Below are 23697 nucleotides of genomic sequence, written 5' to 3' on the forward strand. Positions count from 1 at the left end.
AGCGTCGGCAGCTACATCCTGCAGCGTCAGCCGCAGCAGCCACAGCTGAGAGCCGTGCCGCGGGAGGCGGATGACACCATCACCATCTCAGCGGCCAGCATCACGGCCACCGCCGATGGCAGCGGCTCCAGCACCAGCAGCAGCAGCAGCAGCAGCTCCATCTCCGCCAGCGCCAGCGACTTCAACCGCATCCAACTGGCAGCCGCGCGCCTGGTGGCCATTCAGGAGATGGCCAAGCGCAAGGGTTCCTTCAGCGCGGAGGACAATCAGATTTATGCCAGCAGCCTGCTGGAACTCGGACAGGCCGCCCAGAGCCTGGCGCTGCTGCAGCAGACGGGCCAGATCAAGGACTTCAGCGTGCTGCTGCAGCCGGAGCTGTTTGCCATTCCCCCGCCGGCGCCGCCACAGAAGCAGCCCTCGAACTTCGGCCTGGAGGCGGGCGCTGGCAGCAATCCGGCGGATCAGAAGATCGACGAGCAGAAGCTGGATGAGGTCACGGAGCAGCAGTTCTCGCCGGAGGACTTTCTGCCGCCCAACAGCGAGGACCCCTACGAGGATGTCAACGACAGTGTGTCCGTCATGGCGCCCAAGAAGGATGCCGCCGTAGCCGAGGCCAAGCCAGTGGGTGAGTCAGCCTTGAGGAGTAATCCAAAGAGCAAATGAATCTACAATCTGTTCCAGGCCTCTCCATTGCTGGCGAGGGCGGCGTCGCCTCCTCCAAGCCCAATGCCGTGGCCTTGTCCGGCAGGAATGGCCTGGCTGTCGCCTCCCCCAAGGCCACGGCCATTGCGGGCGTCTCGCCCGAGGAGGCCGCAGCCTTCAGCATCTCGCTGCCCACCCGCAACCAGCTGGTGATCAAAACCCCCAACTCGGCGGCCGAGAAGGCCAGCGATGACTACGACTACAACGATGGACCGCTGACCGTGGCACGCTACCCGCTGACCCGCGAGACGCCGCTCGTGCCGGTGCGCCTCTCGGGCGGGCACTCGCTGGTGGACAAGTGGCGCACAGCCATTGCCGAGGATTATGCAGCGCGTCAGGCGCAGGCGCAGGCCCAGGCGCAGGCGCAGATGATGTCCAAGCCCAAGCGCCGCTTGCACTACGAGTAACGCGAGAGAGCGAAGGATGCGCCGGGAAATGGCTTCTTTCTGTACAACATTTTTGTGTGCCAGCTTCCGAATTGCCAATAAAGTTTCGTCTCTAATTTAATTAACGTTAATCTTGAGTGGTTTTATTCTGCGTCACTGAAAGGAGGAGCTCCGACTCCAGGGGGAAAGCCCGAGCTGGGCAGCTAATTGCTGCGGGAAGTGATTATAGTTCATGGCGAGAATAAATTGCAAAAGAAAAGCAGAAAATCCTGCAGAGCCGAGCGCAGGCATGTGCAAATCTTGATTAATCTTTTCCGCCAGCAAAACATGAAAATAAATTATCTAAATGGCAGAGCGGGGAGGGGGGAAACGCATTGCATTCAATTTGCACCTGAACCAGTCTCCAGTCTCCAGTTGGGCAGCCTCCAGTTGGGCAGCTCTTGGGCTGTCAATGTGGCTTCAATGCAATCGCCCGGCCATGCTTGACTTCTATTACGCGGCAGGTTTAACAAACTGCAGAGCTGCCACAAGGAGGCACAAACCAAAATGCCACACGATCAAGACCAAGAGCAAGACCAAGACCAAGAGCAAGACCACAACCGAGACCAAGACGAACCGCATCTACGTTGACCATCTGCCGAGCTGCACAGAACCTGAAACCAGAAAAAAAGAAGTGGAAGTACGAGGTGGAGTCTCTCCCCTCTACCCCCCTTGCTGCTGCTGCTGCTGCTGCTGCTATTATTGTTGCTTAGCCAGCTTTGGCTTTGGTTCCTTTTGTGGCCATCAACTGGCACTGACTCTGCCTCTCCCTCCTCCGGGAAGCTGCAGCATTTCCAGCTCTTCTGGTTGGGTTGCAGCTCGCGTTCTTTGTTCTTGGGCTAGGTCAGTCCATGGCGCACATTATAAAAGGCCATGGCCAGGCAGCATTGGCCACCAGTTTCCTTGAAGTGGTCGCCGTGTCAAGACTGAAGACTGAACCCCGCAGAGACAGCACCAGACCAGCCCTACCGCAACCAGCAACCAGCAATCATTGTGCCAGCAGCCGAAGTATCTCCAGAAGTATCTCCAGAAGTATCTCCGCTTGTGCTTCGCGTTGTTTTTGTGCCCATTAAAGTGTCTCTGTGCCTCGCATTGCCTGCCTAGCTGTTGGGAAAGTAGTGAAAGGCCATCAAACGCTGACTGAAAGGTAAGTTCCGACATACAATTTGGGGCCATGGTTATCCTAACTATTCACATTTACACGCTCCGAGAAAGTTATGTGCGAGTGCGAGCATGTCTAGGCTTAGTTCTTGAGCATTTAATTGTCATTTTGCTTTTATGGGGTCGCGGGGAAGAGCTTAAGTAGCTGCAACCGAAGGCAGCTATTAATTTGTGTTGTTATTGCTGAATTATGTGAAAACTGAAAGCGTTTTAGCTGACAAGAGACATAAAAGTGTGACTAGAAGCGTGTCCAAGTTCCATAGATGCTGTGGGAAAGGTTATGAGATAGAGAAATTATTACTTAGTTGAACTTAAGTCTGCGAAAAATGGAAAGAGGCTTTCATGCACTCTACGTAGAGCCATGGTAAAATGACTACTAGGCGACGTCGTCAGCTGAGTGGAGGACCACCAGCATATTCACCACGCTCTCTCAGCTCTCAGAGTGGCAAGCGCTAGAGAGAGATAGCAAATCGTAATAGTGATTTCCCCATGAGCTGGTGGGCCTCGAATGAGAAGGCACTGTGGTGAATCCGTCACCTTAATACCAATTTCACCATGCGTAGAGCCTCAAAGGAGCCACAAATCTAGAGAGAATCTTGCAATTATGCAACTCTGATTGCTTTCCAGGAATCTTGAACTTATGGCCTGAAAATTATTGCAGAAAATCTGAGGAAAAACAGAGGGAAAGATCAGAAATTGATAGAACTTTGGCAGACAGATTCACAGAGCGACAGAGAACATAAAATTGTTCTACTTTCATCATCAAAGTGAGCAGCTATTGAAGTCAGTAAATATATTAATTTGGGTGTAAATACTTCCCTCAAATTATATTTAAATGTATGGGAAACATGTAGAATCTCGCATAATATCGATTTCAGTGGTAGAAGCCAAAGTCTTTCGCTATTTGCTTGCCGCAACAAAGGACTTAGGCAACGAACTTGCCACACACAAAGAACGCTCTTTGCTGGCCAGCACTTAGAGGAGAGGGCAGCAATGGTGGGGACAGGGCATTGCAGCTCCAGCAGCAAGTACAGATTGAAGCCATAAAGCTGCTTCTGGTCATTAGTTTGTATCTACACTGGAAGTGTGGCAGCGGCAGGCAGATCCCTTCCCCTGCCCTGCCCCGTGCCACAAGCGATGGCCAATCAATTGGCAAACCGGTTGATAGGCACTCGATCCATGGTGCATCCTGTCCTGCAACATGCAATTACACACACACACACACACGCAGACACACAGAGGCACGAAGTAGCTTTAAATTTAGAATGGACTTTGGTGGATGGACGGCAGTGGAAGGAGGAGGTCTATAAATAGACCAGTGGCCAGACCAGTTTGCAGCAGTTGCTGGCAGGAGGAGGAGTAGATCCAATCCAATCGATGCTCACCCCCGTTCCCCCTCTCCACCCACTCCTCCCTCTTGCAGAATGTTCCTCCTTGCGCTCTTCTGCCTCTCCCTGGCAGCGCTGGGCGGCCAGGCCAAGCCCTATGAGCCGACGGCCCAGCACATTGTGATCGTGACGCCGCAGGCGCAGGTGCACCTGGAGCCAACGCTGCGCTACGTGCACGGCCTCTCGCCGCTGGCCCGCGTGGCCACGCCCCACCACGAGGAGACGATCGTGTACGTGCCGGCCGGAGCGGCTGCCTCGGTGGTGCCCGTGCTGGACACTGTGGGCTCGGGCCGCGCCGGCGGACTGGAGGGCAAGCAGTTCGAGGGCGTGCAGGAGACCTCCAACCAGATCCAGCAGCAGGTGTCGCAGGGCGTCGAGATTGTGTCGGGACAGATCGGAGAGGCTGCCGCCGCCGCCGCCTCTGCCGGCGCTGGCTTCTTCCCCGCCCTCTTCCCCGGCGGCTCCAAGAAGGAGGAGCTGATTGAGACGCCGGCCAACACCCAGCCCCTGATTGCCGCCGAGGCGCGTCACTTCTACAGCCTGCCGCAGGTGTACCACACCCATCCAGTGGTCGATGTGGTCCACACTCCCGTCTACTCCTGGCCCATTTCCTCCATCCGCGCACGCAGCATCCAGCAAGAGCCAGAAGTGGCCGCCGAGTCGGCCGTGAAGCTGGCACCCACCGCAGAGACTGGCGTGAAGGCAGAGCCCGAAGTGAAGGCAGATTCGAAGCTCAAGAAGGAGCTGGAGCTGAAGAAGGAGTTGGAGCTGGTTAAGGCAGAGCCGGAACTGAAGGCAGCGAAGGCAGAGCTGAAGCCAGAGCTTGAACTGAAGAAGGAGCCGCTGCCCGTGGAGCTGCCGCTGCTGAAGGAGCAGCCACTGAAGGAGCAACCACTGCTGAAGGAACAGCCACTGGAGCCACAGCCAATCATCGCCGAGCCACAGGCCACCAAGGCCGAGTTCGCTGGACGCCTGCTGGAGAGCAACGCCATCAAGCAGGAGCTGCAGAGCCCCGAAATCGCCAAGGAGCAGATCAAGGAAGAGCGTGAGTAAACAGCCAGTAGTTTTCACACAAAATTGTTAACAAATTTCTACCTCACAGCGGCCAAGGGACTGCCAGAGGAGCCACTGATCAAGGCCATACCCGCCGAGCAGCCCATCGAGCAGCCCATTCAGCCGCAGCAGCAGCAGCAGCAGCAGCCGATCCTCAAGTCAGAGCCCGCTGAGAGCATTGCCATTGCCATTCCCATTGTGCCACAGGCCTAGGTGTACGTCCACGAACCCGCAGAACGCATCTCTGAATCTCACTCCTACTATGGGCAGCTTTGGTTCTTCGACTGATTCTCATCGCATGCTCGGCTTGGACAGACAACAAGCCTGAGCAGGGGGTTATTTTATTCCCACCATCAACCATCCACATACCACACCACACCACACACCGCATACACCCACAAGCGTATATTTAATTACTAACACACCGAACACACGCATCGCATTGCATCGCACATAGTTTTCCATTTTCCAGCCATTAATTAACAACAGCAGCAGCAGCAGCAGCAGCAGCAGCAGCAGCAGCGAAACGGGAAAAGAGACATTCATACTTAATTATCGTCACGAACAGTTCGTATACATCATCATCATCATCATTACATATTCATTAACCATAACATTGAAAAAGTAAAACAGAACAATAAAAAAGTGAATGTAAAATGTAAAGAAAAAGGCAAAGAGAGAGAGCGGGAGAGAACTCTTAGTGGGTGGGGTAATGGAAGTAGTGGAATGTATGGTGAGAGATTCCAACTAGAATGCATGGCATTCTCTTTATGCTCGAAAGCAGACCCAATTATGAGCAGTTTGCTCTCAGCAACTTTGCATATTGTGCAATGACAATGACCCCCAAAAACTGTTGTTGCTCTTGCGCAGTTTGCCAAATTCCAAATCACGAGCAGCATAGAAATATTGCACATATTACACGGGAAAAACATTAGTTTTTGTCACATGCGCAGCGACGCATACAAAACACTCACGGAACGTGCCCAAACTTGGGCAAATCTGGGTACTTGGGAAACGGCATTTTATTGGCTTACAGCTAGGTGGAGTGTGCATAAATATGAAATAAATAACATAATCCAAGCGGGGGAATCTAATCTGCGCCCTCGCCCACTGTAATGTAGGCATCCTGCTCACCGATGGCTATCAGATCATCCTCGTCGCCAGGGCGCACAGTGGTGGAATCCACTTCCAGCTCCAGTTCCCCCTCCGCGACTTGCTTAGTGGGCAGCTCCTCTCTACGCACCGGCTGACTGGTGTCCGTGTAGCGGTAAACGGAGAAGTACGTCTGTATGCGCTGAATGATGTTCTCCAGCAGAGGGGGGAACTTGTGCTCCACTCCGTCGCCGTAGATCTTGATGTTGAGCTTCGTATCGCCATGCGCGTGTGGGTGTGGCTGGCCTTGTTTGATGGCCTGCAACACTCCACGCAGCAGCAGGAGATTCTGCAAATTACTGCCGCTCTGGTTGGGGCCACGCCTCAGGATCATGGAACCGTTTGGCTTGAGCTCCAGATAGCCGAACTTTTCCGTATCCAAGGCAAACGGTTTGTCGTCCACACTGCCCTTGTCGATGCGGGTCAGCGGCAGAATGGCCGCCTGCAGGGCTGAGGAGAGGAGCACCAGGCCCATGGCTATGTGATTCAGCTGCATCATCTGGGAAGTGATTGAAGACCCGCACTGGCAGTCGCCTGTCGTTGCACTAATTTTGGCTTCCAACTGGCCAACGAACTTATTCCAAGTGCTGCGCTTCTTTTTATCAATTTAACATTGGTTGTGCCTCTTTGGCTGCTTGAGGTACCCTGAGTGTAATTGAGTGCTATTTGTATTTACCTTTGCGCGGCCCGTTTAAGCGCTTGGCACTTGGCCAGGCCACAACAGCGGACCAAAGCACCTGAGACGTGCCATGCCCCGTGCCTCTCGCTCTCGCTGCGCTTTGGCTCTGACTTTGAGTCGTTTGCGATGTTTGAGTTACTGATTTGCATTTATTTGTCAATTAACTGTTATATTATTCTCCGGCTGGCCCCAAAAAGCCAGGCAGGCGTTTCGCCAATACTCGACACTCGATTGCTGTGTGTGCAGTGAAAGTGTTATATTCCCTGGAAAGGCATTTAATGCGTTAGCATTTGCACCTGATAAACATTTCGCTCTACAAAAGGGTCTTGACAATCTATGCTTGCTACAACTAAAAAGTGTGAGAATTTGATCTGATAATGTGAAATATTTAGAATATAATTTTAGACCAAAAATGAATCAAAATACGAATTTCAAATAAGCAAATAATGGCAGCTACACAGCGAATGTAATCTTACGTGCTACTTACATGATTTCTACATGAGGCATCCCCCAGCTAACTGCCACACAAAATTAAGGGCGGCATGAATACTGGCCACACAAATAAGTCATGATATACTTTTGGGCATTAGCAATCATTAAAAAAATCGTTATACCCGGAAGCTTGCCTCCAATATATTAAGATTCCAAGATAAGAAAACATTGCAGCCGCGCAGCAAAAGAGATTCCCAAAAAAAAAAACACATGTACTCCATTCAATTCACACATACCCATACTTACTTACATTAGCGGGAGAGCAAAATATCTACACTGGTGTCTTCTCTCTTCCCATTTGACTCTTGCTGCATTTGCCGTACCTTTCAAACATTCGTTTTGCGCTGCTTTTACACCCCTCCAACCACTTGATAACCCAGGTGCACAGCACTTTCCCCTTCTCACCATTCACCGTTGCATTTACAACTCGCTTGGAGTAGAAGGGGAGAACACAAAAGTCAAAGTCAAATGAGAAAGCAATTAGGCAGCGCATCAGAAAGATAGCATGGAATGTTCTATGAATTAAGCTTCATACGCATTCAAAACTGCATCGCTCTCTCACTTTCAATTTTTCGGCAATTAAATGCTCAGCTTCGTTTCCCCTCTCCCACCAATTGCCAACCCAGGTGCACAGCACTTACCCCTTCTAGCCATTCACCGTTGCTTTGACAAGTGCTTACTCTCTTCGAGTAGGAGAGGGAGAAGAAGGAGAGCACGGAATGTTCTAGAAACCAGCCACCTACGCATGCAAGTAGGCGCCGCTCTCACTTTCATTTTTTTCAGCCGGATAAAGCGCGTGGTTTTAAGTCAGCTCCGCGGTTCGGGTCGCGAAAATCGGGAAATGGATGAAAAATACATCGGGAAAATTGTCGTGCAGTGGTGAAGTGAAGTGTTTGTGTAGTGTAGTGTGCGGTGATGAAGAAAATATACAAATTCCTGATTCAGAGAGGCGGCAAAATGGCATCTAAAAGGCAGAGCGGAGAAGGCGAAAAAAGGAAATAAGTGAAAGTGATGTGTAAAAAGTGTGGTGTAGTGCAGTGTAGTGTGCAGTGATTAAAGTGTCCAAAAAGTGTGATTTGTTTCAAGAACAAAAACAATAAGTGAAAGTGAAGTGTTAAAAGTGTATCTCTGGCAATGTGTGTGCGTGTATTTGTGTGTGCAAATTATTCGGCGCAGAGTTGTGTCGCTTTCCCACTCCAACACCAAATGTGAAGAAGAGGAGAAGAAATAAGAAAAGAGCGTGTCGACGCTCTCTCGTATGGCATCCGAAACGCTAGCGGCTGAGGCGAAATAAGGAAATAAGTGATAGTGAAAAGTTTCTAATTGTGCAATTGATGTACAACATGTGTTTAAGCAAATCATTCTGTCAACTAATTTTTTTCACGTGTTCTCTGGCTGTGTGTGGAGTTGCAGAACAACCAATGCAAAGAAGAAGAGAAAAAGCAATAAGCAAAAAGGAGAGAAAGAGCGTAGACTCTCTTTCCAAGTGTTTCAGTGCATGGTGCGATGAGGTCTTGGTGATCCGACTCTCTCTTGCTAGTGTTTTCACAGGAGTATGTCAAGTTATGCCTCACCTTATATTAATCCAACCAAAATAAGTGATTTCGCGCCGTCGTTCTTTCGAAAATATTCGCTCGTTTGCGTACTCCAACAGTTCCGTTTATCCGTACGACGTAACCACAAAATCGACGACATCTCGTGTGTGAGCGACAGGAGCAGCTAATGCTTCCAACGAAAACGTAATCATATAATAAGAGATGGCCCAAAAGGTGAGAGAGAGCAGAAATCTTATCTGTTATATTACATTAGTTAAATTATTCGCCGTAGTTTTGCATGAAATGTCTTTTTATGACTTGATGGGTCCCAACAATTATCACCTTTGGTTTATATAATCTACTGATTTAGCAGGCCCGATCCATTTTAGTATAGACGTTTTTTATTAAGAAATTTTCATTCCGAAAAATATTCTCAGTTGAGGCTGTCGCTCCAACAAAACGTTTTCCCCACTAAATATTTTCACACGAAAATCGAAAAATTAAAATGATCAACCAAGAGTACGACAGGGCCAGCGCGGAGCAAGTGGACGAGTTCCTGAAGTTCATTGGGATGAACAAAGACCCGGCCCGAGTGGCCATCAACACGGGAGCGTCCGTAATCGGAATAAGATTCGACTCTGGGGTCGTGGTTGCTGCCGACACCTGTGTCCACTATGGGTCGATGCCCCGCTTTCAGAGTGTGGATCGAGTTTTCAAGATCAACGAGCAGATTGTAATGGGCGGAAGCGGTGACTTTGCCGACATACAAATGTTCAAGCGTACGATTGATGCACAGGTCATAACGGATCGAATCTACCAGGACACCGCGGAAATGAAACCCAAGTCTCTGGCCGGCTGGTTGAGGCAAATCACATACGCTCGCCGCAGTTCCAATGATCTTACACCTGTGGCTGTAGTTGTGGGTGGCATGGAACCAAATGCAGGTCCCTACCTATCCTACATTGATTTTCGGGGCGTCCTGGTCGAGGACTACGTAGCGACCACTGACGCAGCCCAGCATATGGTTCTGCCCATGGTGCGTGACAAGAAGCCAAAGGACCGAGCATTTACGGAGGAGGAGGCCATTGCATTGATACGGCAGGGCATGGAGTCGTTGCACTATCGCGACGCTCGTGCTATTCCCTATTACACGGTGGGCTTCTGCAATGCCAGCGGCTGCCACATCGAGGGGCCCTACAAGGTGAATGAAGACTGGACTCTCGTTCGCCACAATAGACCGCAATAGGAGCAAACAAATACAAATACACAGGCAGACAACCAAACATAAATAAACAATCGAATGAGCGATTTTTGTTGGAGAGATCTCATTGCTCTTCCCCTCTCCAGTTGCATTCTCCCACCCAAGACACATTAAACAATTTGGTTGATAATTTATTAATTTATTTAGATTGAATTTCATTAAGTAGTTAAGGACATTTTGATATAATGTTGTGTCGCAATTATCATTATTTGTTTGTGTGTGTAATTAGTGCTTCGAGTAGCGGAGGCGCCCTCCTGTAGGCAAAGCAAGGCAAAAACTATCGAAGGGAAAATGATAATAACTAAACAATTAAATTGCTAGGACATGTGTAGGAGTGTGTATGTGTCTGTGTCTGTGTGTGTTTGCGCATGTGCGTGCGTGTGTGTGTTGCTGTTTAATTAACAAAACAATTCACATTAAACATAAAAATCGTGTGGCGTTTTTTTTTTTAATATAAGAGAACTGTTTTAAGACACTCGACTCTTCTCTTCCTCTCCACTCTCTTCAATCCCTGCTCTTCCAACATTGTCTGGCACTCCGTTTGTCGCTTGGTTAAAACTTAAAATAAATAAATAAACATACATTTTTCAATGCGGCAACAATGTGTAGTTACAAATGGTACCAGTATTTCATATTGGTCTCCCTCTTCCTTCTTTCCTTTTTTTGTGAGCTTTTTCTTTTGTTTTCTGTGTCAATTTTGAGTTCGCCTTGAAATGCAATTACAAATTATAAATATCTATACAATCTCTGATGGTGCAGATAAAGCAAGGACTATCTATCAATTTGAAATTTTACAAAAATTTTATATCTTTTATCTTTTGATTCTTTAGGACTTTCCTTTCTCCTTCCTTCAACATTTCTCTCTAATTTCTCATCATTTCTAATGTAAGTTTTAAGGCATTATCTTCTCGTTTTAATACATTTATACATATACCTCTGTATATATAATATTTCTCCCCTTTAACTGTGTGTTTCCTCATGATTTGATCCATAATTTCGTTGAATGGGTTTATGGCTAATATCCGCTTGTTGCGCCAACGATCTGTTCCGATCCTTACATCAACTTCTGCTTGGCACAGTCGGGGCAGAGGATGTCGGGTCCGTCGGTGATGAAGCCGCGGCCCACCAGACTGGCCTTGCAGCTGGCACACACGAAGCAGTCATGATGCCAGTGCCGATCCTCAAACGAAATGAAGCGCGTGCCGCCAATGCCTAAGGAATAAGCCATGGAAAAGTTAATAACTCTAAAGATTTTCAGGAAATAAAAGCTTATGCCCACCTGTTATGGGCTTCACGCAGGCCGTGCAGCGTTTGGCAAACAGTTCGCCAAAGCACTCGGCACAGTAGGGCTTCTCGTCGCGACTGGTGAATCGCTGGCCGGCCAGCGTGATGTTGCAGTGGGTGCAGGTGAAGCACTCCCGATGCCAGGGCTCGTTCTTGTAGGTAACACCACCAGAGGTGATTACCTAAGAGGAATATATATTAATACAGAACATCTCATATGTTGATAATTGATTCCCTTACCTTGTTGCACTTGATGCAGCGCGTTGCAAACTTCTCCTCGTAGCAGCCGGCACAGTAGATCTCCTGCTCCCTGGGTATAAAGGACTTGGTGCCGATGGCCGTCTTGCAAACGCAGCAGCAGAAGCAATTCTCGTGCCACTGCCGGGTTTTGTACTCCATTTTCTTGGTACCTGAAGAGGAAGAGGCAAGAAGAGTTTCATGGAGGTTAAAATCAATCTATTTCTCAATCAATTTCCGCTTATTTTGTTGCGGGTTGAAACCTTGAACTTTGCAACCCACTAACCCAGCTCTGGTTGCAATTTAATCTAGAGAAAAGCCTCAATTTCCAGTCATAGCTTCGACATATTCAGGCCGCCCCGGCTAGAGTGGGGCACACTCAATCAGTGGATTTTCAATATAAAACAAAACAAAAACTTTTCCCCCATTATGTTTGCCAGACATGCAACATTCTCCCAGGGTGGGGGTGCCTGTCACGCCCCCACTCCCTCTCTCAACCTCTTTCTTTCTCTCTCTGCTGAAGTCTTTGACATTTTCATAAACAATTAATGCAGAAATTACGCAAATATACGGCTAGTCTCCGAGACAAAAGCTATTCCCATAAGAGTACTCCACTCCAGGGAAGACATTTCAGCGACTGGGGAGCTCTGTTTAATGTTCTGCTGACTTTATTTATTGCGTGTTCGAAATGTCTGTTGCCAAAAATAAGCAGACACAATGGCAAAGAAAAGAGTTGAAGATAGCATTTCCCATTTGCGGGAACGAAAATGTAGGCTAGAGCGGGTAATTGTGTGGAAATGTTCGGGTTATGCTGGCTGAAAATTGTTCTTTAATTTCTTAGGGAAAGTCTAAGCAGCTCTTCCTCCTGCTGCCGATTGAAGTCATGGCCTGGGCCCTATTTGTATGCCTTAATTTATAGCCCCTACATTTTGTGATATCAAATATCTAGACAGATTTCGTGTCTGGCTTGTTTTGAGAGTTTCCATAAAAGGTCCATTGGTTAGTCATCTTTCACATCTTCCACATCATCCCATAAAGATGACGCTATTGGCTCTATTGAGACTGTCGACTGTGGCCTGTGGGCGGTTCCTTTCTTCTCCGCCAATTTGAATAGTTTTCGGGCAATAACAATGATAAATTATGATGTATCATTCGGCGTTGATTAACATACGAGTAATTTATGACTCCACTGTTTTTTTTTTTGTGCGGGGTTACCTGCTTTGGTGGCACGCGGATCGCCCAGCCGGCAGTAGTCGCCCAGCTGGCAATAGAAATTGCGATTCTCCTCCACGGCGGAGGCATTCGGCAGGAACATGCTCAGCACGGCAATGTCCTCGTTGTTATCCTTGGCCTTCTTAATGCGCTCCGCACCAATGGTCTTCGACTGCAGATGCAATCGAGACTTCATTCTCGAGCTGAGCACATCCACGTCGGTCATGATCAAATGCTACTCCAAAGGGTAACCCAATAGATGATAAAACAGCAACCAAACAACGAATGGAAAGTGTACCCCAGTTGCGGCTTCGATGCTCTCTATTCCTACAGCCTCCTGCTGCAGCTACTTGTGCCAGTTGCTTGCTTAATAAGTCACGAAAACTGCCAGTTAATAGATCGTTTCGCCTCGATGTGGGTCAATTTCTGCGATCAATAGACTTGGCGGCCCCCACTCCACAATTAATTTGACCAGAAAGAAGACCAACCAGCAGCAGCGGCAGCGACAGCCACAACAAGCGGTAGGCCTTATCTTTTGGATCTGGATCTGGTTCTAGATTTGGGAGGGAATACAAATTTGGCGACGCCAAGTCTCACTCTACCATTCATCCATCTCTCAAGGCGTTGCCGTGCTGCCGTGCTGGCGTCCTCTATGACATCATTTGCCGAATAACAAGTTTCATTAAACTTAGCGAATGCTTATAAATAAAATAAAATCCAAAACCCAAATTGGCCATAATGGAAATGAAAAGCAACAGCAAAAACCACTGCCAGCTGATCATAAATCATTAAATAATTAACTTTTTTGTGTGTAATACAACAAAACACACGATTGAAATTGTTGCTTGAATCACATGAGAGCAGGAAATTGTCTCAAAGCTCGCTCGAAGCTGGAGGCGCACAGGAAGCACGGAATTGTACGAATAGAAGAGAATATCTTAACAAGAAACCCACACAATTGTACGAAAACAGATGCGAGGGAGAGATATGGATGTGGCACAAAGAATGTTGAAGTAATTCCCCAAAGCTAAGCAATTTGAATGCTGATGCAAAGAGAGATTGACAAAGAAACCTCACAAATCGGTTGGATGATGTAAGACTATAAAATAGAGGAAAAAACTGTAGCTAAGATCTTTGTTATGTTCTACAGAGTGGGGATAAGTTTAAATGAAAGATCAGTGAATCCATGAACTACTCCACAATTTTGCTCCACTTTTTTCGCCATAGCCAAAGTTCGATCCCAGCCGTGTTGGATTACCAACGCAGCAGCAGCGTTCGTATGGCTTTTGCGGTTATATGTTGGTGGGGGCTTCGCTTATTTATAGCCCCGAATGCCCAACATAATTATAACTAATTGTGATGGGTTGTCAGGCACACAAAATACCCAAAGACGTCGCCCACTGATCGCAGACGGACGCCTACAACAAACGTTGCCGCTGCCGCAGTTCCCGCCGCTGCTGAGGTCAAGTGGATAGACATTGAGATAATGATATATTGACAGGTCGATGACTGTGTGCCTGTGTGCGTGCAAGCGCTGTGATTGATGTCATTTGCTCAACCGATATATACCCAGCCCAAAGAGTGCCAAAGCCTTAAAAAAGGAAAGTGGATTTGGATCTGGATTTCGATTTCGTTTTGCATTTGTCAACACAACAAAATTCGAAATCCCTTAGGCCGTGTGCATGGTCTGCATTTTTAATTGCAATGCCAGAGACCAATAGCATGCGGATCAGCGAAAATATTGTACGAGCACAAGAGGAAGAGGTTTTCATTTAGCGCTGACAAAGTTTTCTTTCTGTTTGATTTTCACTCGCTGCAAGAGATCTTTGACTTTGACTTTGACCCGCAGGGCAGGCAGACCAAAAGACAGACAAATGCTGGTCGGATTGCCGGATTTATTAGTTTTTGGGATTCCGTGAAAAGAGAAATTGAATTTGCTTGTTCGTTGCTTTGTTTTGATAAGACAACGATTGACATTCAGCTTTGGCTTTTGATTTTGGCTGTGGCTGTGGCTCGAGTGGTTCGATAGGATCTTTACTTATCCCAAGCTCAGAGTTGAGGAGCCTCTCCAATTGGTTGGCTAATTAAGTGGAAATGGAATGATGCCTGTAATGGGTTTCCCTTTAATCGTTAGAGCAACAATTACGGCATTCAATTGAAAGTTTCTCAAGCGTTTTTCCAGTTCGATTTCGTTTTGAATTGATATTCAATTGCAATGACAACAGACAGCAGCAGCAATAATCGAAAGAAATTCCACTTTGCGTGTGCATATTCATGTCTGACACAACTCTCGGGCTGTTGCGGGGGCGAGGGCGGGGGCCCTCTTTTACATGTTTTCCATTTGACTGTGTGGCCGAGGTGTTCGCTTACGAATGTGGAACACGTCGATTTGGCCATCGCTTGACACTAAACGCATCCCAAAACGACTTCAAATCTGTTTCCGGTTTGGCATTTGCCATGGAATTTCTTTCTCTTTATTTATGAATTTGATTCAAAGACAAGAATTGGATGGGGGGGGAAATCCGAGCTAAAGCAGAGGCGGCAACTGCAGCTGCAACCTGCACCTGGAAATTGTGTAATGTGCCTGTTACATATGCCGCACAGGATGTGTGAGCGTTAAGCATACGCAATGTGGGCTGCCCCAAAGGAGACTGAGAGAGAGCAGAGATCTCGGCCGGGTACACTTTTCATTTTCGTTTCGCTGTTCACAAGTGAATTTTTCTTTAAACACAAAAATGTTTATAATCGAGAGATATCTGGCTTCTGGCTTCTGGCTTGTGTCTCTCAATTATGGATAATTAAGTGCGGAAATACTTTTGTTCAAGTTCTTTATTATATCGCGATGATCAGAGTTTATGCAGCAATCAATAAAGTTCGCATGCAACACGTTGCCCCTCCAAAAGCACTATTTATTCTGTATTCTGTAGCACACAGCCGCGGCACATTCTACGCGCTTTGAAAGCCGCTTTGAGACTGAAACCCGAAGGCCCAAAACGAAACCGAAACAGCCAGAGCAACAGCCACAGCAACAGACAACGGAGTTTAGTTTACTCGAGAGCGAGCGAGAGATTCATTTTCACTCAACTGAAATTGAGTTGAGTTTGGGCTGACTCTTGAATGAATGAACGGAATACGAGTGAGTGAAAACTTAAGTTGACTTCGGTACGTGCCTGCTTGTTGCATGCCGCCTTCGACAAGAGATCGTCTTGTTTTCCCTGCCGCTGCCCGTTAAGGCAAGGCAGTCCAGGGTTAGTCCAGGTGCCATTTAGAGCGACGTCAATCTTCGATCTCCGCCTGCAGTGCCCAGGGGGCAATTATGAACAGAATGACACTGTCGGAGCAGCAGCATGTTTATGCAGATTTCCCGATAGTCAAGTGCGCATCCATTATGCATTATGGCACTGGGAAAATGTCAACTAAAACTGGGGAGTCTAAGCCGGAATCTAATTGCAACGCCCAGTGGCATTTTGGCTGCCGATTGCAGTTTTCTAATGAATTCTGGCCCCGCAACACACACACACACACACGCCCCGAAGGCGTTGATGCCAAGTCAATTTCATTTTGTTTCGCTTTTGATTAATTCGCTCGATCCGCGGAAATGCCACGACACGCGTTGGATGAGCCACAGTACGTGGGATTCCTTACCCAATGCCTGCTCGATGGGCTACCACAGCAAATCAATCAATTGAGTGGCAAAAACAACGACGTAAATTAGGGAACTAATAGAGTAATTGCTTAATCGATGTTTTTGGGTTGGAAGTTGTACAATAAGGGATACATTTTGGGGGGAAACAAACAGATGGAGGGAAGGTTCTCTCTTGTTGTAATGGAAAGTAATCTTTCCAACAAGCTCTTTCCCATTGCACACTCTTAAAATACATCAAAATATATATCTAAAATCAATGTAAATCCATTTTGCTTTAATGCCCATTCAGTGGGTGCCAAATATTTGTACAAAAAAGTATTTAATGATTCCCGCTGATTCGCAATGTTTCCTCCGTCTTCTCCTCCCCCCCGCACCATAGCTTTATGCGCTTAATAATCATCATTATTCATTCTAATGAATCCCCCGAACCTCACCAACAGCCAATTTAAAAGCCACAAATCAAAAAGGAACAAAAAATGCGCCATAGAAGTAAAAATCTTTGAAAATCTCTCAAAATCTCTGGCTGGCTGGCAAGACGCGTGTCTTTTTGGGGGCAAGTGAGAAAGAGACAGAGAGAATTATAATTATTTTGGTGGCTTTTATTTTGGAAATGAGTCATGAGTGGGTCTGGACTAAAAGTACTTAAAGGGGGCATCTCAGTGGGGGGATCTTCATGGCACAGAAGGCAGATTTGTTAGCTAACGTTCCGTGTTCTAGCCATAAATCGGTAATCAGCTAACACTCGTATTTAATTAGCATTTGAAATGTTAAGTTGACAATTAGTTAATGCCTGAAAATGGTCATTCAACCGAAGAGGGGACTCACTGTCAATCACACAGATCCACCTTTGACAAACAACACAACACAGAATCGGCATCTCCGCCGATATAGTCGTAAATCTTTGTGTATCTGTCAGTGCCCCCTGCCTCGCTGTGTGATCTCTGGGATGTCTGTCTGGGGTGTGTGTGGGTTGGCTGACATTGAAATATCGTATAATATTTTGCAAGTGCAGTGCAAAAATCAACATACGAGTATCTACCTGTATTTGTGGCCTGTTATTGCCTGTTTGCCGCTTGTTCTACACGTTCATTGGCAACGCGTGGTACGCTGCAACCTTGTGTTAACTCAACGCGAAAGTGTCACGGCCCCCCGGCCAGTTTTAGCCAAATTTGGTAGGTGCCAGAGAGGGGTCGTCGCGGTTCGTACTGGCATGGAATGGAGAGCAGTATGGGTGTTGCTTGGAACGTGCTCGGAACGCAGATCTGCGGGCATTTATCAGCCATTAATTTATCACTCACTGACAACAGTTCACCTCACATTCTGTATTTGTCTTTCTGTCATATTTATTTGCGATACAATTGAAACCAGAGCACTGAAACACCTTGCCACGAGAGAGAGAGGGAGAGGGAGAGTGTGAGTGAGTTGGGGGGAAGCGTGCGATTGCGAGAGTATTTTCAGGGTCTGGCGTGGGCTGGAGTCTGAGAGCGACAACAGCGGCAGGCGGCAGGCGGCAGTACCCAGCGTGACAATGAACTTGCATTCAACAGACGTCACTTCGAAGAGAGTTCGACTCCAAAAACTGTGGACATCGGATGCGCTTACGTAAGCATCTTCCCTCCCACCTCTATCCAACCCCCACCCGAGAGCAGAGCTGTGCAAACATTTGGGTCTGGTCTGTGCGCTCTCGTTGCACTCGAATGAACGCACTCGAGTGTGGCAGGTTCGTTGGCTGTAAGCTAAAGACACACACGACACAGTGCACACTCAGCTGAGAGAACACCATGGAGATGTTTACACACCCCGTTGTATGCTCTATCGAATGTTCACTGTCCTGTACCGTATGGCCAACAAATTGGCAGGCAAATGCCATTAATTTCCCCTGCATTGGGGCAATGTAAATTGATCAAATGCTCGCGATATGACAGGAACACATGAAGATGTGTTCCACCTGTTCGGAACCAGTTTCTTCTAACTGATCATGGCCCGTAGCGGTGTTCTGTCAGCCACAGCCACAGCCACAATATGTTGCTGCCACATTTTGCAGCGCGCCCGGAAGTATGCCGCACGGAAAGTAGGGGAAACATTTGCTCACCTGCACGGAACACTTCGCCGCAGCCATCGCAACGGGAGGCAAACTGGGAATCGTAGCAATTGCCGCAGTAAATCTTATCGGCCTTGGCCCCAAACTGCTTATCCACCAGCGAGAGATGGCACTTGAAGCACAGGAAACAGGCCTCATGCCAGTGCTTGTCTTTGTACGACAGATCCTGTGGGTAGGGAGATAAGAAAAGGGGAAGATTAATGGAAGAACTTTCAAATGAATAAAGTTTAGATTTGCCAAAGAGTGGATTTAATTAATACTTTCCTGATTTTTGTGTGTTTTCTGATAGCCAAAAATGGGAAAAGACACACCTTGAAGCAGAGAGTCTATACAAGTTCTACCTCCTCCAATCTTTACTCTAATTTTACAAATTTCCCTTTGGGTTTTACACTTTTACTCTCTCTGCTTTTTTCTATAAAATTTTCAAGATTTTCCTGCCTCTGTCGATCTATTTTCATGCGGTAATTAACACAAATTATGGCTAGACTCATAAAAGAAACATAAAACTCACAGCAAGACCCCATTCTACACACTTTTTCCACATTAAAAATCAATTGAATTTGGAAGCCCTATGGGTCTATGTTCCATCTATGCATTTTGATATGTTTTTTCGAACTATTTTCAAACATTTATTGATTATTTTGGGGTTTTATTGGCTGTTTTATGTGTACCTCCAGGGAATGATGTGCCATAAAATGAATTTATTGTTTTAATATGTGTCTCTCTGTGCACTCACTTGATGGGTGGGTGCCTGGGGCTCCACATATGGTTTTCATTTGGAAAAACTTACCTTCGAATCGATGCCAATGATCTTGTTGCACTCCTCGCACGTATTGGCGAACACATTCTCGTAGCACTTGATGCAGTACGGATGATCGTCCCGGATCACGTACCGCTGTCCGGTGAGGCTCTCATCGCACTGCCAGCAACAGAAATGGCCCGAATGCCAGTCCTTGTCCATGGCTTTTGTGTACTCGCCACTGAAAATTAACTGCAAAACGAAGACAGAGATTGTGGCAGATGTATAGAAAATCACTTTTAATGGGGAACAAATCACATAGGGAAAAGTATTAAAATATTCCAATTGTATTTGTTGTGTTGTGCAGTGTAACTTTTGGTGTTTGTGTGTGTATGCTTGGTCGTTTCTTTGTGGCACTTTGTTGTATGTATTTGTATATTTTGGAAACAGATAGACATTTGTGGATACCTTTTAGTAAACGGTCTTGCCGAGGAAAGTAGAGTAGTAACGTGTGTTTCGTTTTGTAAAAGTTCGATATGCGAGAGTGCTTTTGGATTGATAGAATTTTGCTTTTCTTGTTGGAATTTTGAGTTTAATTTTGGAAAATGTACGAGTAAAATTGATTTGGAATGGTTTTTTCTTGTTTGGTTGTTGGGAATGATCCATCGCAAAAGAACAAAACAGAAATATGAATGGATGGAAAATGTGCGGAAAAAAAACGAGCACCAAAACATGGGAAAATGTTTCAGTTTCGTTTTCGGAATGGGATTTTGGATATTTCTGTCGGTTACGAACTGCTCACAAAACACGTCACCTACCCCCTTTCCTCGATGGTGGAGTCCACCTCCACTTCGCTGATTTGGATCTCCGATTCGCGACGTTTCGATGACGTTGACTTCTTGACCTTTTTCGTTTTCTTCACTTCCGTTTGCACGGTTTGCATAATTTCCACGTCCGCCATCGCGCCTAGCCCTCTCACTACCCCCTCGCACTCCAATGACCGACTAAACTTTCTATAATTATTGTCTGTCTATGTCTGCGTGTGTGTGCGTGTGTGCGTGTTGCCGTGTGCAGGAGCAAACGCGTTTCGTTTCGATTCGATTTGAGGATTCTTTTCGGGGTCCCAGAACGTTTGAACTTTGCCGCCGAGATCCCGATCTCAACTGGCGCAGCGGTTTCCGAAAATGTTTTCGAAACGGTCTGAATATTGGTCGCTGCCTCAGCCTCTGCTCGCTTTGTATCTAGTTTCGCAGCAGCCATGTGTAAAAATAAAATCTCGGAGAGCAACGGCAGCAGCAGCCGCAGGCACATGAGAGAGATCACGTCACGTCACTCGCTCTCTTTCCATAAGATTGCATGCCGAGAGGGAGAGAGAGAGAGAGAGAGCGAATGCGAACGCATGCATGGGTGGATCGGGAGAGTATTCCGTTGGGTTGATGGATGGCGGCAGACAATGTGAATATTGCCAATAATTAACGGCATTATTGAATGTGCATGTAATATGCAATGTCTGATGCTATGGTAATGCTTTCTTCGAATATTTGGCCAATTTGTTAGCGATATTTCACGCCTTCTCCTCTGCAGAGGAATTACGGTTCAGGTGCCAAACGGTGGGCGTAGTGGGCTGGCACACCTGCCTCACACGGTGGCGGCACATAGCCATTTTAGAGATTTAATGGCAAAGAATTTGTAAGGCAGACATTTCAGATACCCTATACAGTAGAATTTTTAAAGATTTCATTAAAAGTTGAGTGGATTTCTTAGGTTATTCTCTGTTTTTTCGGAACTGAATGTGGAATAGATTCGTACCGATTTAATTTGCATTAAAATATCATCATCCCTGTTGCATTTATTATCTCACACACAATATACCCTACTTCCATCTTGCACTTGTAATGGGTATTCCAAAATTTTCAATTTTTCAACCCAAAGAAATTTTGTGTGATGTTTTTAGTTCCATTTTTCTTCTGCCTGGCGCTTTGTGCACACGACACACAAGTAGCACTCGCAGACGCAGACATATACAGACAAACATAGAGAGAGAGAGAGAGAGAGTGGAGGCGGCAGCCCTGCCCTATCCACACTGCACTACACACGACACGGTCCAATCCCAATGGAGCATAAATTGGTTTGGGTTCGGATCATTTCTGTCTTCTGTTGTTGCTGTTGCTCCTCCTCTGATCCAAACCCGAACCGCTTGATCTGTGGATCTGCTAGATGGTAGTATTATTATACCCGCAAATATCTGACTCTGGTGCCTCCTGCACTTATCGCACCCGTGCGGTATTTTTGGACCCTGGCGTGGGCCATATAGATGTTTTAATTGATCTTCAGCCTTTTAGCATTTGCGTGGGTACATTATCGTAATAGTATTAATATATGGCAATGCTTTTTGGCATTCTTCTGATGCTGCTGATTTTATACGTACGTATTACAGCATACAGACATCATTGAAATGCCAAAACTGGGAAGAAAATGTTTACTGAAACGGGCCAACAACAGGTGTGTTTTTTGTGCTGATCGAAAGGTGAGAAATAGTTGTACAAATAATTGCTTTGGTTGGAAATGCAAAACAGAGGAGACTTTGAAACATGGCTGAATATTCAAGGGCAAAATTATCAAAATAAATATCAATTGATGGGTGATTTTCAAAAGCACAAAATGTACTTGCATAATGGCTTTTGTACCTAATATTTTACGAGGTACATAAAGGATAATTGTGGGTCTGCCTTTGTGTAAGATTTTCCTAAATATGTTCTAGTTTTGCTCCAAAAATGCAATAATTTCATTATAAAAGCTTTACATCAGAGCTGGAAGGAACTTTTATCATGATTTTCCATCCCAAAGAAGAGATTTCAGATAGATTCCCTGTGGGTTTATTCAGTATTCTGTGAATTCTGTGATTATTGACACGTCTCAATCAAATAATAATTCCTTCCAATAATTTTCAATTTTTTCCAACAAATTATTCAATCCGTTCGCAGCCAATTAATAACCAATGTTTATTCAAGCGCACAAACAAATTTCCATTTCCATTAGACAAACGGACGCGACACTAAGGGCAGGTCGGCCAAGGCGAGCAATGGGTTTGGCAAGCGGTCGGCCAAAAAGGCCAACAAAATGTCGTTGTGACAGTTCAGTGGTAGAAAGCTATTAACAAGGTCTGCCCCCTTTTGGCCGCACCGTTCTAGGTCGCACTATGCCATAAACTAGAACTACAACTAGTTGAAAAACAGCTCAAATCATCTGAATAATAAACAAAATCAACGAAACACCAAATATTCTGGCAAATTGGCCGCAACGAAAAGAAATATTAAAAAATATATAGTATACGGCGGTGTATGCATATTTTACAGTTTGTTGAAATATCAAAATGTTGGGATGTAAACTGAATCACTGGTTCCCTCACTGCTCCGATGTGATGGGGATTTATGGGCTTTATGCGAAAATAAAGACATCGGCCAGTGACGTAGAGACACAGAAAATAGAGGGGGATTTCCATAATGGAAAGAAGCCATTAAGGTAGGACCATTGATGGTTGAAGGTGACCAAGAAATGTGAGACTTGACAGGGGAGGAAGTAATTGTTGGAATTCCAAGGGAAGAAAGAATAAAAAACATATAAAAGGGCTCCCCCCCTTTAGAATACTTTTCGACACGCTCCTATAAACCATATGATGTACACATAAATCTCACAAGCATACACACACATAAGTATATATTCTTGGATCATAAAATAATGCATTTCATGTGTAGTATATTAGACGTTGTTGCTATTTTCGCCACAGACATGAGCCACAGCCAGCAAGGGCGAGGGGGCGCCATGGATGGAGGGGGGAGTTGGCTGCGTGTGTAATGCAATCTTCTCAGTTATAAATAAAATTGCAATTCGCGAATCTTTTGATAAAAATTGTGCTGCGTGTCGTGTGTCGGGTGAGGCGGTGGTGTGCTCCTCCGATGCTGATGATTGCCTGTTCCTCCTTCGCCTCTCCACTCCACTGCTCCCATGATGCTCTCCGCGACTGCTGCCTCTGTTCATTACGATTATTTTGGCATTTTTCACGCGGGCGTTTAGGCGTTAATTGGGTCATAAATTCATGTATGTATGTATCGCAGCCTCTTGGATGTATTTTCCAGCGTATTTTTATATTTTTTATTGGAGGAAATGCTGCCCAAGGCACAGCTGATGTCAGTGGGGGGTCTATAAGTTCAAGTTTAAGTTTGTCTACGATTCAAAATGCCCCACAACAACATTTTGATGAGAATTTGGCACATTTTTAATTTGTTTTTAAATTGGTTCCACCAAAAAATCAAATGAAAATCTGTTTGCTTTTTGCCAATTTATTGAGAAATGCCAAAAATACATGCAGCCCAAAGATAAATTGCAAAAATATTTAGTATATCTGGGAATGCAAAAAACAAATGTTCTGCAGCAGCAAATGTTTTGGAAGAAAGGTGTTTCATTTAACTGACACACAAAAAGCTGAAAAACATATCCATTCAGAACAGAATTTCAAGTGAACATTCTGCGGTAAATTGTTTGAGGCACAAATACGTAAATGTTCTCTATATATAAAAAAACATACATATATCGATGGAATATATGCAAAAACCGCAGGCTTTTAAGTGTG

General features: G+C 46.1%; 4 protein-coding genes across 9 annotated transcripts in view; 2 read left to right on the forward strand and 2 right to left on the reverse strand.

The window, feature by feature from the left end:
- Window positions 1-228: 228 nt before the first annotated feature.
- LOC117893641 lies at window positions 229-1109 on the forward strand. The gene is made up of 2 exons (XM_034800328.1): window positions 229-625; window positions 682-1109. Exons 1-2 carry the CDS (start codon window positions 229-231, stop codon window positions 1107-1109), a joined length of 825 nt encoding a protein of 274 aa, XP_034656219.1.
- Window positions 1110-2131: 1022 nt separating this feature from the next.
- LOC117895233 (RNA polymerase II degradation factor 1) lies at window positions 2132-5063 on the forward strand. The gene is made up of 4 exons (XM_034802739.1): window positions 2132-2274; window positions 2881-2883; window positions 3706-4721; window positions 4779-5063. The coding sequence occupies exons 3-4, from the start codon at window positions 3713-3715 to the stop codon at window positions 4940-4942; spliced, it is 1173 nt and encodes a 390-aa protein (XP_034658630.1). The 5' UTR covers window positions 2132-2274; window positions 2881-2883; window positions 3706-3712; the 3' UTR covers window positions 4943-5063.
- Window positions 5064-5748: 685 nt separating this feature from the next.
- On the reverse strand, window positions 5749-6641 carry LOC117895234. Its single transcript, XM_034802740.1, has one exon. It carries the CDS (start codon window positions 6378-6380, stop codon window positions 5820-5822), a length of 561 nt encoding a protein of 186 aa, XP_034658631.1. The 5' UTR covers window positions 6381-6641; the 3' UTR covers window positions 5749-5819.
- A 3325-nt stretch (window positions 6642-9966) lies between these two features.
- The window catches only part of LOC117895231 (four and a half LIM domains protein 2), a 55825-nt gene continuing 42094 nt past the window's right edge, over window positions 9967-23697 (reverse strand). For 4 of the 6 annotated variants that reach the window (XM_034802733.1, XM_034802732.1, XM_034802735.1 and 1 more), the window contains 5 exons: window positions 19119-19319; window positions 18320-18494; window positions 11373-11542; window positions 11128-11314; window positions 9967-11060 (listed from right to left, as the gene is read on the reverse strand). In XM_034802733.1, coding sequence (XP_034658624.1) covers window positions 10903-11060; window positions 11128-11314; window positions 11373-11542; window positions 18320-18494; window positions 19119-19319 — 891 coding nt within the window. In that variant the 3' untranslated portion in view covers window positions 9967-10902. Of the gene's footprint in view, window positions 11061-11127; window positions 11315-11372; window positions 11543-12584; window positions 12817-15395; window positions 15541-18319; window positions 18495-19118; window positions 19320-19885; window positions 20239-23697 lie in introns of those variants that run through there. The other 2 variants (XM_034802736.1, XM_034802737.1) reach the window with 2 other exon arrangements.

This window comes from Drosophila subobscura, chromosome J (assembly GCF_008121235.1).
Source record: "Drosophila subobscura isolate 14011-0131.10 chromosome J, UCBerk_Dsub_1.0, whole genome shotgun sequence".
Classification (NCBI taxonomy): Eukaryota; Metazoa; Arthropoda; class Insecta; order Diptera; family Drosophilidae; genus Drosophila; species Drosophila subobscura.